Source organism: Cygnus olor, chromosome 5, assembly GCF_009769625.2.
Source record: "Cygnus olor isolate bCygOlo1 chromosome 5, bCygOlo1.pri.v2, whole genome shotgun sequence".
Classification (NCBI taxonomy): Eukaryota; Metazoa; Chordata; class Aves; order Anseriformes; family Anatidae; genus Cygnus; species Cygnus olor.
Genome location: NC_049173.1, coordinates 27,188,512 through 27,203,749, shown reverse-complemented (window position 1 = coordinate 27,203,749; position 15,238 = coordinate 27,188,512). Strand labels below are relative to the sequence as shown.

Sequence of the window (15,238 nt, the reverse complement as noted above, 5' to 3'; positions counted from 1 at the left end):
TTACCAGCCACCTGAAGTGGAGATGTGGTCTGCTGAATCTAAACAGAACTGCTTTAAAGCAAAACTACAAATTTTCTTCCTGTGGGAAGTCACTGCACTGCCTTTACCTGTCTTAATTCATTTCAGCATTTTTTGAGATACACATCAAGACAGAATTGACTTTAAAATGTCTAGAATGTAAGGTTATTTTCATTTTTTTTTCAACCTTTATACTATTACATTAGCAGGAGTAGTTATATCATATGAAAGATCCCTTTTTTTCTAGAAACATTTGTTTTATGATAATTGAACATTTATGAGGTGGATCCTCAGCTGCTATAAACACAGTTTATAGCAGTTCCTGTTTTTTCTGGATTTAGTGGTGAGGTTGTTGCCTGTGCACTCACACAGTGAAGAGAATAAGGTTGTTTTGTTGTGCTTTCCCCACCCAGCTTAGTTTCCCACTGTAACCTACCACACAGCTGTGTGAACATCTAAGTTGGCACACCAGAGGAGGCAGAAAAGGAAAAAACAGGAAGAGAAAGTTGGATACCTTTAAAACCCAGAATCAGGCTATCAATCACCTATAACCTGAATGATTAAATACGCAAAATTTCTCATTTTGAAAATACACAGATGCATCACAAGATTTGCACACAGCTGATGTATCCCAGATGTGCTCTGTGTGAAGAACAGAAAGGAATCTCACCCTCGCTCTGCATTCACCACAATGGCTCTGGGCTTGTCGTGATCTCCGCAGCACCATCCCAATTGACTCGCCGTTCAGTCTGTGGACATTGACTGAATTTGTGGCCTCACAGGTCCAGTATAAGGTATGGCTGTATATATCAATGCTGAGGTCGTGTGGCTGCTTCTCGGGATTCTGGCTTTGGTTTGGAGCACTCATGACAGTAAAAGGCTGCAAGACAATATATAGGGAATGACTTCTAATAACTGTTCTGTACGAACGCTGCACAAAAAGCATGGTTTATTTATGTGAAAGGTCCAGAAATACCTAAAACCACAAGGAAGCAAGTACAACAAATGTAACAAAATACATTTGATTCAAACTGTAGATTAGAGGGAAAATATCTACAGAAAATCTGTAAGGTAATTGTAGAACACAGTAAGGTCTCCCCTGAGCCTCCTTTCCTCCAGGCTAAATAACTCCAGCTCCCTCAGCCACTCAAGAGTACTGGAGCATATAAGAAGTCCCAAAAGGAAAATAACCTTTCAGTTGGACATTACAGAGGCTCCACTAGTGTACTGCTAATCCCAGTGCCACTGGGATACTAATACCACTGGCAGGACTCCCAGCATCAAAGTAGTTTTCAAAGGTGACTGGTTTTGGTCACATCAGAGTGGTCACGGGAAAGCGATGTGTTCTTTAAAGCGTCCTGATATGGTACTCCTCAATCCAAAAGAAAACGCAGCAAAAAAAAAAAAGGTTGTATGGGGTCAAGGAAGATGAATCCACTATTCCACACTCAACTTAAGGCAAATGAATTACTCAAAACAGATTACTTGAAGAAAGTTACAATATATTTCCATAATTTGGTTTTAAGCCACCAAGTTCTACATAGTGATGTAATGTTTTCTTTTTATTTAAATCTTTATCCCTATCTTTTCTTGTCAGTGTGCCCAGGAATATAAAGAAATATTCTTATCTTGAAATCAACGATAATTGTTAGCCAAGTATGTCATGTGCATTGTTTGCAAAAAAAACAAGAGTTAGCAAAATTCAGTAAAAATAGTTAGTGAAAATTGGAAAGTCAAAATTTGAAGGGGATCTGCATCTTCAAAGCTCTGCGGCCAAGGTATTGGAAAACACAGCAGACAAATCTCCATTGCAATTTGCACCTAGCAAGTACCAAAGAGAAGCTAGACTGCAACAATTAGCACCTAGCACAATCCAAAAGAGCAAAAGAAATACTCCTTCAAAATTCATCCACAACCCAGCTAGCTGCTTATCCTAAGATACCTCTTCCAATCTTAAAAGAAATTGCCAAAAATAAACCATCTTTTTCTTTAAAGGGCACTGTAAGATCACTGATTCCCCAGGCACATGAAAAGACCAACTCAGCTCCACTGAAAACACATTACATTGTTTAGATATGACTGCCCAAAGCTAAGGAAAATATACCCTCACCCATTCTCCATTTCCTTTTGTATTCTTATTCAAACTACAGCGTTTAAAGAATCTGGTTATTCTGTCCTGGGAGTAAGCATATTAATGCATAACACTGCCCAGAAGACCAGCACACTTCGTCTTCCCACTGTTGTATGAATAACTAGCAAAGAAAAACATTATGCACCTAATTCAGTAAAACTATTGTGTATGCGCATAAGTCTACCCCTATCTGACACAACAGTCAGCTTTACATTCAAATGAGGGTTTTAACTACAGCTTGGATAGCTGTGTGAGTTTTCATGTTGTGACAGCTTTACAATGATGACAATATGATCACACAACTGTCATGCACAATATTGATTTAGAATACAATTTCTGTCTCTAGTATAATTCAGAGATAGTGAGCCTGCCTTACTTCATTGTCCACCCTTAGCATAATATCACAGTTTAAGGGTTCACAGTCAGGTTGGAAATTAGGAGGAATTTCTTCTCAGAAAGAGCAGTCAAGCATTGGAACGAGTTGCCCAGGGAGGTGGTGAAGTCACCATCCCTGGGGGTGTTAAAGGAAAGGTTGGACATGGTGCTTAGGGCATGGTTTAGTGGGTGATAGTGGTAGGGGGACAGTTGGACCAGATCATCTTGGAGGTCTTTTCCAACCCTAATGATTTAGGATTCTAAGGCTCATTGTTTCAGGTACATACGATATACATAGACTTTACACTTCTTTGTGTATAACTTAAAATCACAATCCTAAAAAAAAACCTTCAGTAATCTTTACATATAAACAGAATACACATGAATAAGTGCTAGCAAGAGTAAAGTTTAAACTGATTATTCCCTGGTGGAGGGGACAGGAGGGGAAAGTCAAGCATAAAGTGCAAAAAAAAAGACCCCCCCCAAAAAAAAAAAAAGTATGTACACCATGTAAACTTGCCTGAGTGCCATCATCTTTGGCTCTTTTTATAATATTCTGACGTCCATCTACCCAGTAGATCAATTTATCTAAGGGATCATAATCAATAGCCTTCACGTTCCTTAGACCATGCATAGGCAGGATGATATCTGGACTTTGCTGATCATCTGGTATCATTCGGCTGATTGCAGACTTCTGACTAAATAACAGGAACTGGTAGGGGCTGAAACAAGTCAAAAAAGAGTGTAAGTAACACCAGCAATATTGAGAAATACAAAGTTGCACAGGTTTTCCTACATTATCCTTTTACCTAGTTAAACTTACATAACTACGCATAAACTTCCACAAACTCCAAGCGCACGTGCGTGCTGCTCTTCAGACTACCAAGAAAGTTTTTTGGGTGCTATCTTTGTTGACTTCAACAACATTTAAGACGAAAAGAATTTCTCTTCCACCCACCTATACACTTAAAGACTGGGAAAGCTTCAATCACACACATGAATCACCTGGAAAGCACTTCCAGCAAAACAAGTAGGACCAGACTTGACAGTGCTGTTATTTCTAAGACTTTAAATACAAATCTTCATCCCTAATCCATGTCACAAAAATGAATATAAAACTCCACATTCTGTCCTCGTATTTCAGATTACCTTTAAAGCCAGAACCTTTGAAATGGATTTGTACTACCCCTTCCCTTTCATACTGGTTTAGGCTGGAATAGCTTGCATGAACTGCTTTTGCTTTGCCTGTTAAACTGTCTTCATTTCAACCAAAGCATTTTCTCACCTTTACCCTTCCATTCTCTTCCCCATCCCATAATGGGGAACGAGCAAGCAGCTGCAGGGAGCTTATCTGCTTACTGGGATTAACCCACAACAGTCCTTTCTGGTACCCAACATGGGGGCTTGAAGGGTTTGAGATAAATTTGAGTGGAGTATCCTAGACTGAATTTTTTAGTTCTTATAGCTGTTTAGCTGCTAATTGGCAGGCTGCTGTGCTTGCCACAGGACTTGCTTGCTTACTGTGTATTGGAGTGCTTGGTAGTGGGTTGGTTTTTGCTTTTGCTGTTTGCTGCAGTCCTTATCTTACTTTGCTATGCCTAGGAACATTTTGATAACAGCAGCAGCCATGCGCCTGGGCTGGCAGGCAGCCAGGGAACTGCTGTTGTTCCCGTGCTGCTGTACTGGACAGGCTGGAATTCCAGGGTGAATTTGAGTCAGAGGAACTGTGACCCATGGATAAATCCACGAGTGAGGCAGGTGCACCCCAAAGCTTTTGTGGACATGGGTAAGCCCACACTGGTGCAGGTATACCTCAAAACATCTGTGGCCATGGATAAGGCCATCCTAGATCACCTCAAAGTGGCTGTGGATAAGACAATGATGCAGGAAATGTGCCCCTCAAGGGATTGCAGCCCATGAACAAGACCATACAGGAACAGCTCCACCTCTACCCATGCATAATCCATGCCAGAAAAAGGGGCAAGGGCAGGAGTACATTGCAATGTTAAGCCCTATACCCTGGTCCAAACAGACCAGGGATGGAGATTATATATACCTTTAAAACGGTTGTAACTCACGATTTGAGTTGCATGTTACAGGAAATATTATAGCAGGAACCACTCAACAAGCCTCAAAGAAGCAGCGCAAATGCAGCAGTGACCTGAGATGATCTGGTTTTGACGTCCAAGAACTCCACACAACACTGTTTCTCCTGTCCTGAGTGACCACCTTAACACACAGAACCCAGGTCATGGGCTAAATGAACTAATTGGACATTTTATGGACATCTTTACGTGGGAAGCCTATAGACTAAGGGAGTAATATCTATGTATGAAAATTATAGGACAGAATGGGAGATGGTGGTTAATGGAGATGTATTGGATACTGTTGGACCCAAGCATGACAAAAGTGTATGATGTAAGGGGCGCAGATTGTCCTGGTTTTGGCTGGGATGGAGTTAATTTTCTTCACAGCAGCCCATACAGTGGTATATTTTGGATTTATGACCGAAACACACCTATGTTTTAGTCATTACTGAGCTGTGCTTACACAGCCTCCAGGTCCTTTCTGCTTCTCACACTGCCCCACCAGCCTGGGGCTGCACAAGAATATGGGAGTGGACACCATCAGGAGCACTGACCCAAACAGACCAAAGGGCTATTCCACACCAAATGGTGTCATGTTCAGCAATAAAACTGGGGGAAAGAAGGAGGAAGGAGGTGGCATTTGGAGTTATGACATCTGTCTTCCCATTTAACTATTACATGTGATAAGCCCTGCTTTCTTGTAAACGGTTAACCATCTGCCTGCCAATGGGAAGTAGCGAATGAATTCCTTACTTTGCTTTGCACAGCTTTTTTTTTTTTTTTTAAGCTATTGAACTGTCTTCATCTCACCCCAAAAGTTTTCTCCATTTTATCCTTCTGACTCTTGTCCTCAGGGGTTAGTGAGAGAGTAGCTGGGTGGTTTCTAGCTACCTACCAGCATTAACCCACAACACTTTCCTATACTGAAAGGAATCACAAGCACATGGCATCCACAAGCAACGAGGAATATACTAGCAAACAAAAAGGCTTACAACTACAGTTCCTGCTGTTGGGATCCAATGTATAGTGAGCAGCACAGCCGCACCTAAATCCGTTTGGTATGGCAAGGCACAAGTGACCGCAATGGCCATTATTTTGCACACAATCATTCAAGCCATCCTGACGTGAAGAATGAAAGACCAATATATCCATCACAAAATCCAGATGGCCCTGAATAAGTGTCCGGTTCTTCCCACTGGTCTTGTCTGCTCTTTCTATGCTGTGAAGATTCCAGTCTGTCCAGTAGATGTAGTCACTGTATTGGGTTAATCCGAATGGATGAGGTAGATCATCTGCTATGATTTCTCGTTCTTGTCCTGCAAAAAATGAAGATAATCAACTAAAACACAATTTCCAAGTCATGAAACTGAGTGTGATGGACATTAAGAAAAAGTTTTTCCCTCCCCTTTTAAAATAAAACCTCATTTTGCCAGTTGCATCATGGGATTCATTATGAAGCAGTACCTGCTGAAGAAGTAACCTAAACACTAGCCCTCAAAAATGTTATCCTGATAACTTCTTGCCTATAGAGCAATCTGAAACTGTGCCAATGTGCTGCCATTTAAATAAATATTGCTCTATGTCTTACACTTAACATCCCAAATAAATACTGGAAGACATATTCAAGAATGTTATCAGCTCCAAGACTTAGGCCAATAATAATAATATGTACAACAGCAACATATAGCAAACTTGGGATTCAAAGAGAACGAGAGATAAGAAATTACAATGTTTCACTCAAGAATCAAATTATTTGCAGTGCAAATCAACATACAGATACCCCAAAGGATTTGGAAACCATTTGTTTGGCAGAAATCCCAGTACTCTCACACTCAGTGGTTCAGTTAGCAACATTCAAAACAGATTTAACACCTCTAGAGCATTAGATGGCCTCTGCCAGAGATTCACTACTATAGTAAGGTCTTCCTATAAATCAGCCTCCAAAACATTTTCGAGCACAGAACTCCCTGAATCTCTGCCACTTTATATCAAGTGAAGATGTAGCCTTCATCAGCAACATCTCTCCCTGCCTCAAACAAATATTCAATGCTATATTTTACAGAACATCACCTTTTTTCCCCGCCTCACTTTACCTTTCACCCTCTCTCATTCAGCCAACACTGGAGAAGGAATGGAAAACAAAAAAACTAAAAACCCATTAAGCCATTTTTGTCAATAAAATACTAGAACTAAGTATAGAGGCAAACTTCCCAACTACTTTTAGGCATATCAAGTGTCCAAGTTAAGGGCACAGATATCCTGAACACTCTCAGGTACTTAGACCAATCCTGGTCTACAGTGATGAATTCAGGGTAGAGGTTCTTTTAAGGGAAGCAAATAAACTACCTGAATTTTACCAGGCAGTAGATGGAGAAAAATCTCCCAAAACAGTGATTTTGGCCTGCTGGGTAACATTTATAATGGACAAGAATAAGCTGGGACAGCATTCAATCATCCACTTGAGAGTACATTATTTATTGCTGGTAGGGTGGGTGCTTCTAGCACCAGCTGTCATGCAGATCCATCCTAGCCAGGAAGCCAGCAGTGCAAAATGCAAGTCAAGTTCTAGTCTAATAACATTTCCTTAACCAATAAGCCCACTTGCTAGAAGCCTACCCTACAATCTGCTAACTTAAAGGACAAGCATACAATGTTGTTAGCTTCAGCAGTCCTCCTCTCCTACTTTCTCACCACAAATCAATGTTAGCCATAGTTTCAGCTTTAGAACTAGCTTAATTTACCACAGATTATTTGAATATTGTGTTTCTTCTCAATACCACAATCAGTTTCTAATCCAAATTTGCCTCTGGCTATTTTGTTTCTCGAAGTATAATGCAGAAGCTTAGCTTTGATAGATCATGCAGTAGATGAAAATAAACAAACAAAAAGCAAAAAAAAATCCACCCACAACTCTAGATAAAGAAAAAAAACCTTCATGCAATTTCTAACTAGCAACATCCATTCAGCAGTACTTATCCCAAAACAATGAATACAAGTGATGCAAAATCACTGCTAGCCTTGGAATCCAAAACTGCATGGCTTTGTTTTCCAGAGATTTAATCCATTTTTGTTATGGCTTTTCAGAACATCCTTTTCCTAAACATCCTGCTCTAATGCCAACTTGTGAATAAACTTTTTTTTTTTTTACTGTAGATGGAGAGCATACATAAGCTGAAACTGACATACAGTCACATCACCAGAATAGTATGTGATTCTTTCTAATGCTTCTTTTTCTTGGACATACACAGTGGCCTACTAAAAAGCTATCAAAACAATTACTTCAACTCATTTAGGTCATCGGCTAAAACTGAAGTCCTACAGCTCAGTATATGTGTACAGAAGCATAAGAAGGTGCAAAGGTTAAGTCAAAATGCTGATACAACTTTTTTTTTTTTTAATGTTCATTCAGAACATGTGAGAAAGCCTTTTCTCCATTAACAGATTTTTCCTGGTTTCTTTTTTTCTCTCTCTCAACTATAGCATAAGATCTTCAAATAAAAGCATATAAAACCTTGTAGTAGGTTCTCCATACTCTGAAGATATGCATACACAATAACACCTTAAAAAAAAAGTCTGTAATGGTAGGTTTTCACAGAAGATTTAAAAATAAAAGTGAGTGAGTTGCAGGGAAATCGTGTGTCATCAGCCAGAGCACTGCTGCAACAATCCTGTATGAGTTTGCTTAAATATTGTATGTTTTGCCACACAAACTCTGCTTTTTATATTGGAATCCCACAGGTGTTAGTTAATTCCCATCTAACAAAGGCCTGTCTTTGGAAACGGGACATATGATGTCAGGTCACAAGCTTCTGGATTCCATCTCTGATGGAATGCCAAGCAGTACCTTGGTTTGGATTTTGAACTAACAAAATTAGTCTGAAGCTGGAAAGAGAGACCTGGGTAATAGTTTGACAGAAAATCAGTGTCAAGACTGAAAAGTCAAAGCTGGTTTATAATGAAGCTGTTAGCTGTGTTCACTTTCTCAGAGGTCATATCTCTAATTTCGTAAAGTGCACGTAATTTCATGGCAATACAGAGAAACAAGGTTAAAATGGTATTATATTTCACTATTGTTATTAAAACTACCACATGGTTATTAATTTAGGAAGCTTTCATTATTATTATCATCATTATCATCCCCTCAAGCATTTAACTCTGCTTACTCTCACAAGGAAAATATACATGCAGATTTAATATAAATCATTATTTCGATCTTTCAAGTTACTACTTATGACAAATTAGTAACATACATGCTTTAAGTCTAATAAATTTAACAGACTCAACATTTTAGAGAAAAAGATAAGTGATTTAACAGTTCATTATGGAATCACAACTCAAAAAAAAATCAGGGTTAGCTTGGAGACAATCATTTCAAGAATTTAATTAAAACACTCTAAAAATCTACTCAATTGTTTTACTGTGGCCAGTGCGTATTTCTGTACTGGATGGAGTAACACTGATGTAATTTAAAGCCAGAATACCTAGCATATTTGACGATTCAATCATGCTGGTGTCTAAGTCAGTCCAATATAGCCTTTGGTCTGCATAATCAATAGTGAGGTCATTGGCACGACCCACTTTATCCACCAAAGTGATGCTGTTTGTTCCATCCATATATGCTCGAACAATCCTAGGTTTACCTCCCCACTCTGTCCAGTACATGTACCTGAAACGAGAAGCAGAACAGAAAGATTACAGCTAGCTGAGATTTGAGTTCGGCTCTATGTTTTGATTTTTCATTTCATTGCTTTCAAGTTTTCAAGTTTTCTTTTTTTTTTTTTTTAATTTGGAATAACCCATGTGATTATGGGCAGTTAATTAGTATATATTAGAGCACCCCTTTTTTAAACATAGACAGAAAAACATGATCAACAACTCCCAAACTTTCGTTGAAACCCACAGGGTTGTGGAGCTTACAAAGCCTTCATTGTGTTTTCAAAGACCCTGAAGAAATGAAGCTATATAAACTGCCAAGTATCTTGTCATGTAAGAGTATGAGCACACAAAACTTAGAAAACCAACACTACCCCTTACCCTTTGGTAGGATCAAGAGCCAAAGACCGTGGGTTGTCCAAGTCCTTCCACACAAGGACCTGCCTATACTGTCCATCCAGGCGGGCTACTTCAATTCGGTTGGTTCCAGTATCTGCCCAGTACAGGTTCTTTCCCATCCAGTCTACAGCCATTCCCTCAGGATAATCTAGCCCAAATTCAATCACGTGTTCAACAGAGCTCCCGTTCATGAAAGCTCGGCTTATGGTCTGGAAAACAGTTGTGTAAAAATATTTCAGCATTTATGGATACTCAAACAAAATAAGTAGTTATTATGAAGTTTGGCATACAAAAAGAGGTTAGTAGTAAAAACAACAATCAGTCAGTATTACATTTTTAAAATAAATGTCTGTTTAAAAGAAAACTATATAGGAATTCACAGGATAAAAAGACCTGAATATTCAGAAAAGTTAACAGTACAGTTTCTGATGACCAGTTCAAAGCATCTTAAGAGGACGTGACTTTCAGAAAGCACTGTACATCTGCAGATTCTTCCTTGACCTGTCTTCCTCTCTGCCATTTGCATATAATATTTTTTTTTTTTTTAAGTATTTAATTCTCTCTAATGTTTTAATTCTCAGGAATACATCACAATTCAACAAAACCTGAATTAATTTTCCTCTCATGATCAGTCACCTTGAGCAAGTTAATCGCTCTCATCTACATTTTGGTTATATACAGTCAGCTAAATAAGCCATAGGGTAAGGACTGAGTACATATAAATAAGCTCCTCCTACCGATGAACAATGCCCAAATAAACCTTTGGGAACATCCAGGACCAATGTACAATTACCCTCCCTTGTTATCACGTTAACACAACATTTTACATTTATTCCTAACTGCCTGCTAAAATTTCAGGTATAAATTTCTTAATCGTTTGATAAGTGAACAAATGAGAATAAGAGATGTTTTATATTTTTAAAGGTAAATGTCAAAACCAGAATTCATGTGCTATATTTTTTAGGGACGCGCTGGTCATCAAGGGGAGCTGTCTATGGAAAAAGGAAGAGGGCTCTGAAGTTACACTGCCTACTGCTAAACTGCAGAAAGTTGGGGGACAGAGGGAAGGAAAGCCCAGGCATGCTGAAATCTATGCTGATATGTATGTGAAAACACAGTATTCCTGTATAATTCAGGAGGCCACAGACATGTAAAATGTTGTCCAGTTCTGCACAGTAAGAGTGGGACCTGACTGATGCAGCTCAAGTAATGTATTTTCCACTAAAAACGGTTACGACAACCGTAGCCCCAGCTCTCTACATGCTTTCTTGAGATTTATTTAGTAACTGTGTCTGCAGCACACTGATTTGTTACACTGGCACTGTTCCTAGGAAGGTATCCACACTACAAGCAGCACTGTTAATGCTGAAGCACAACCTTCATTAGTCTTCCCAGAGAGGCTATGAAAATTGCACTAGCCCTGCCATCACTACAGGTGAGTTTTTTCCTATTATGGCTTAGGCACATTAGCAAGGAAACTTCAACTGCTCTTGGAAAAACCCATTAAAAGGCTAAACAGAGGAATTCAGCTCCAGTGAAGTGACTGTGTCATTTTCTACCGTTACTTAATTAGCTTCAAAAAGTTAAGTAGCACTGATGAACACCACAATGTTCACTTCAGCATGCACCTGGATATGAACCAGAACACATCAAACTGAAATTTCAAACTGTTGGGGAACACAATGACACAGAGGTGGGGACTGGCAGGGGGCAATTAACACGGCATGGAGAGGACTAGACCAGTTCCCTGGCCCGCTCTGTGACAAGCTGGAGTCATAGGCTAACAGCAACCAATACAAAGCTCTCTTGCCAATTGTTAATATTAAATAAGATTGTTTTCCAAGTCAAAACTGTAAGGGGGTAGAAAGCTTGGGGGGTTGCCAAGCTTGGTGCTTGAATTACTCTACTACGTGACACGAAAACGGCATTTCTAGAATAGGGACATATACGGATGCAGCCCATGCAGCATCTGAGACTTCAGCACTCAGTATGAGCAAACACCACTTTGGATTTTTATTTGAAGCAGGAACATGCCTGTCACCCAACTGTGCATTCAACAATGCAACTGTCTTCAACTCCAAGAGTCTCCTTGGATGCAATTCAATGACAACACTAGCAACTGCAGGATAGATCATGTAACAGAGACCTTTGTTAGATCAAAGGAACTGCTCCGTGGCATTATATTCAGGGAATTCACATGTCAGTAATACCTTCAAACTAACATCAGTCCAATAGATTCTGTTATCAGAGACATCAAAATCCAGAGCAGATGCCTCCTTGACTCCAGTAAGAGGAATAGCAACATCATTATTATTGGTTTCAAGGGAAATCCTATGAATGGCTGCTCTGCTTGTGAAAACTAAGAAGGCTTCAGGAATGATGCAAGTCTTCATGTCACTCAACAGCTCAAGGCCAATGGGACAGGCACACCTGGTCTCCTGGGGTGTAAAGAAACATAGATGACTGCAGCCTCCATTGTTCTCTGCACATGGATTAGTTCCTTAAAAACAAAACAACAAAAACAAAACAGGTATTAGTGTATTACGGAGACAGCGTGAAGGGGAAGGGGAAGGCTGAGAGGAACTGTAATGTAATCACAAATCTTCAAAATAAGTTAACTCTATGGGTTGTCAACAGGGAATTCTAGAAGAGCCATTCACCATTGGATCCAGCCAGCCCAGGCTTACCAAACACTTTGGCAACGCTTGTTGCTTTAAGGCCCATTAAGTCCGGCAGCTGATCAATAATAATGTCTCTGCTAGCCCTTATCTTGTGAACTCTTTCAATGCTTCGTCTCTGCCAGTCAGTCCAGTAGATGTAATCTCCTAGAAGTGTGAACCCAAATATATGTGGAAGTTTATCTTCTAGGAGGGTTTTCCTCATTGTTCCATCAACATTTATGACCTGTGGGACACATGAGAAAAAAGGAATAAATAAGTGCTATTTGAAAATTTTCACTATGGACAGCATCAAGTTCAGTAACATATTTAAATCAAAATACTATAACTTCTCTTTTCCAATGCAATCCAATCTTCTACTTGCTGCTAGAAACACTTCACAGGTGGACAACCTGTGCTTTAATCTAGGCTACACATTGCCTGTGATTGAGGTAGAAATTTAAATAATTTCTTTGCTATCATTCATTTATTATTTCTTTATTTAGAATCAAGATATTAAACCTGTACCTTGTAGGAAATTAAGTTGTCTTCACTGTACAATGCTTTTATTTTCTTTTGGTTTAAAGACAAGTATGGCCATTTCAACACCGTATCCCCCGACTTGTAAATTGTTAACTGATATTTATTTCTTGTTAAAAACATCCATAATTTAAAGGCTATGTAACATTAATCCATTAAATGCTTAACAATCCAATGGGCAGTCAAAATCAACAGTTTTACCCCGATTTCATACAGAAACCATAAAAACAGTACGTTGTAAGACTCTATCCATACACGGTAGACAGAGGGAGCACACTATTTTTTATGTGACTAATGACAATCACATCTTATTAAATTTGTATTTGACTTTTAATATGTGCATGCACACCTGTGGTAGGTTTCCAAATAAAAATAATAATAAAAGAAACCTCCAGTTCGAAACCTGATGTTTCTATTACAGTTAGGTGTGTAATACTTGGTAAATTCGGGAAAGCAATGTGCATCTCTCTTTGATTACACAGTTAATTTGGGCACATTCCCACTTCAGAGAAATGGGAGTAATATTGTCACCAATTCTACTGTATGAATGTTATCTGAAAGAAATGTTAAATGTTAGCACACATGGAGCAACCTAGATTTTCCAGCTACTACCAGCCCAACAGCAGGGGTATGCAGTCATTTGCTGCACCCTATATTTATTTGCATAATACAAACAAAAAGCATCACTACAACATAGTTTATCTTGCATTACTATAATGCAGGTGTCTTTAAATGCAGATTAAAAAAACTTCTTAAGATCTTCAAGACTAACAGCTTATGTGAATTTGAACACATGCTACAACATAACTTGTTGGGAGAGACAGCAAGTATGAAAGCAGAACAAGAAAATATTCATTCTTTGCAATGTTACAAAGTCGTGATACAGAAATCTCTGCACAGTCAAGGAATTGGCAGCAGAAAGGTGCTTTAAGAATCAGAACACCTTTCTCCTTTTTTTATTCTCTCTGCAAAAGAAAGTGCACAGACTTTTCTTCCTTAAACCTTTTTAATTAACTAAAAATTGGAGAAGTTGTGCAAAAGCACTGTTTGCAAGGAGAGAGAAATTTCCCAGCCACGCGGGAACTGTGAGAAGGGGATAAATCCAGGGATTCCTTCCAGTCAAAAAGCCTCCTGCTGGGGACAATTAAAAATAACACTGACATTCCTTCAAAGTAAGATTTGGGGGAGTTTTATGTCAACCAACCTACTATTTGATGAAGTAGCAGAGACTTAAGATTAATGCATTTTTATTTCGTTAAGCTAAATAGAGCACATTAAAAAAAAAAGTTTGTCTGCGGTTAAAAGCCAAATGGTTCTGCAATTATCTCATTACATCATGTCCAGGCAAACCCCAAATGCTCACTTACTTAAAACAGTATCAATCCCACAGGCACTACTGCAGGTTCAAAAGTTCATCACACATACTCAGGTGCCAGAGTCAAACTGGTGGAACCTTCGGTAAACAAGACACATTTCCCATACAAACATGACACTGCATCAGCAGGATGAGGATCAAACTAGCACATTTCAAACTAGTTTTTACAGATCTGGGCAGTAAATGTACAGTTCAAATACTATACCTGTTGACTAAAATACACGAGGGCTAAGATTGGATCCAAAGATGCAGAAACATACATTATTTATATCCATGCACACCTGTGCATGTTGTCAAAAAACAATCTCCACTGAAATTACTAAATGAAAAGCCTGTTAGGCAATCTAGTCCCTTCCTGTCCAAGTAAAGAAGGATTCCTAAATTATATGACTGATCAAGCACAGAGGGAACGTTGAATCAGACAAAAAGAAAAAAAAAAGGTGTTTAATGGCTTCTATTTTGGCTAAGGAGATAGAATAAGTGTTCCCCTGTCTTTCCTTCTCTGTCTCAAACACCCCTCCCTCCCCATCCAGGCAGCAGAACGCCTATGAACCCAAGCAGGTTTCCCTTGGATGCAGAAAGGCAGCTCTAGGTTTTTGTGTGATGGGCTGCTGAGCCTTCCTGGTGGTAGCTAATCTGCGGCAACAGGCAGGAAGTGATAACTAAGTGCTAATTAGACTATCTTGCAGTAGTAACCAGGGCAAAGCTTGAACACAGTAAGCTGTCACGTGCAGTTCAGTAAAGGTACAGACATGTTTTGTCTTTTGGATTTTGTTGTCATTTATCTTCCCTGAGATTCATCTCTACTCTAGAACATTAACCTAAACCCTGAGGATGCAGGAAAAAAAAAAACACCTGTAAACGGGTTTCACAGTATGACCAGAAACACAACTCCTTTCACTAAAACTGCACAGCTGATAAAATACCCTATTATCCCATCATTTAATGTCTTAAGTTGCATGCAGCTTGCCAGCTGCAGCCAAAGGGAAGCTGTAACAGTGCA

General features: G+C 39.2%; 1 protein-coding gene across 1 annotated transcript in view; it reads right to left on the bottom strand.

The window, feature by feature from the left end:
• Positions 1–15,238, bottom strand: part of LRP5 (LDL receptor related protein 5) — a 166,668-nt gene that overhangs the window by 26,684 nt on the left and 124,746 nt on the right. The window contains 8 exon segments of the mRNA XM_040558299.1: positions 689–736; positions 738–898; positions 3,045–3,246; positions 5,600–5,927; positions 9,093–9,277; positions 9,646–9,872; positions 11,874–12,163; positions 12,351–12,567. Coding sequence (XP_040414233.1) covers positions 689–736; positions 738–898; positions 3,045–3,246; positions 5,600–5,927; positions 9,093–9,277; positions 9,646–9,872; positions 11,874–12,163; positions 12,351–12,567 — 1,658 coding nt within the window.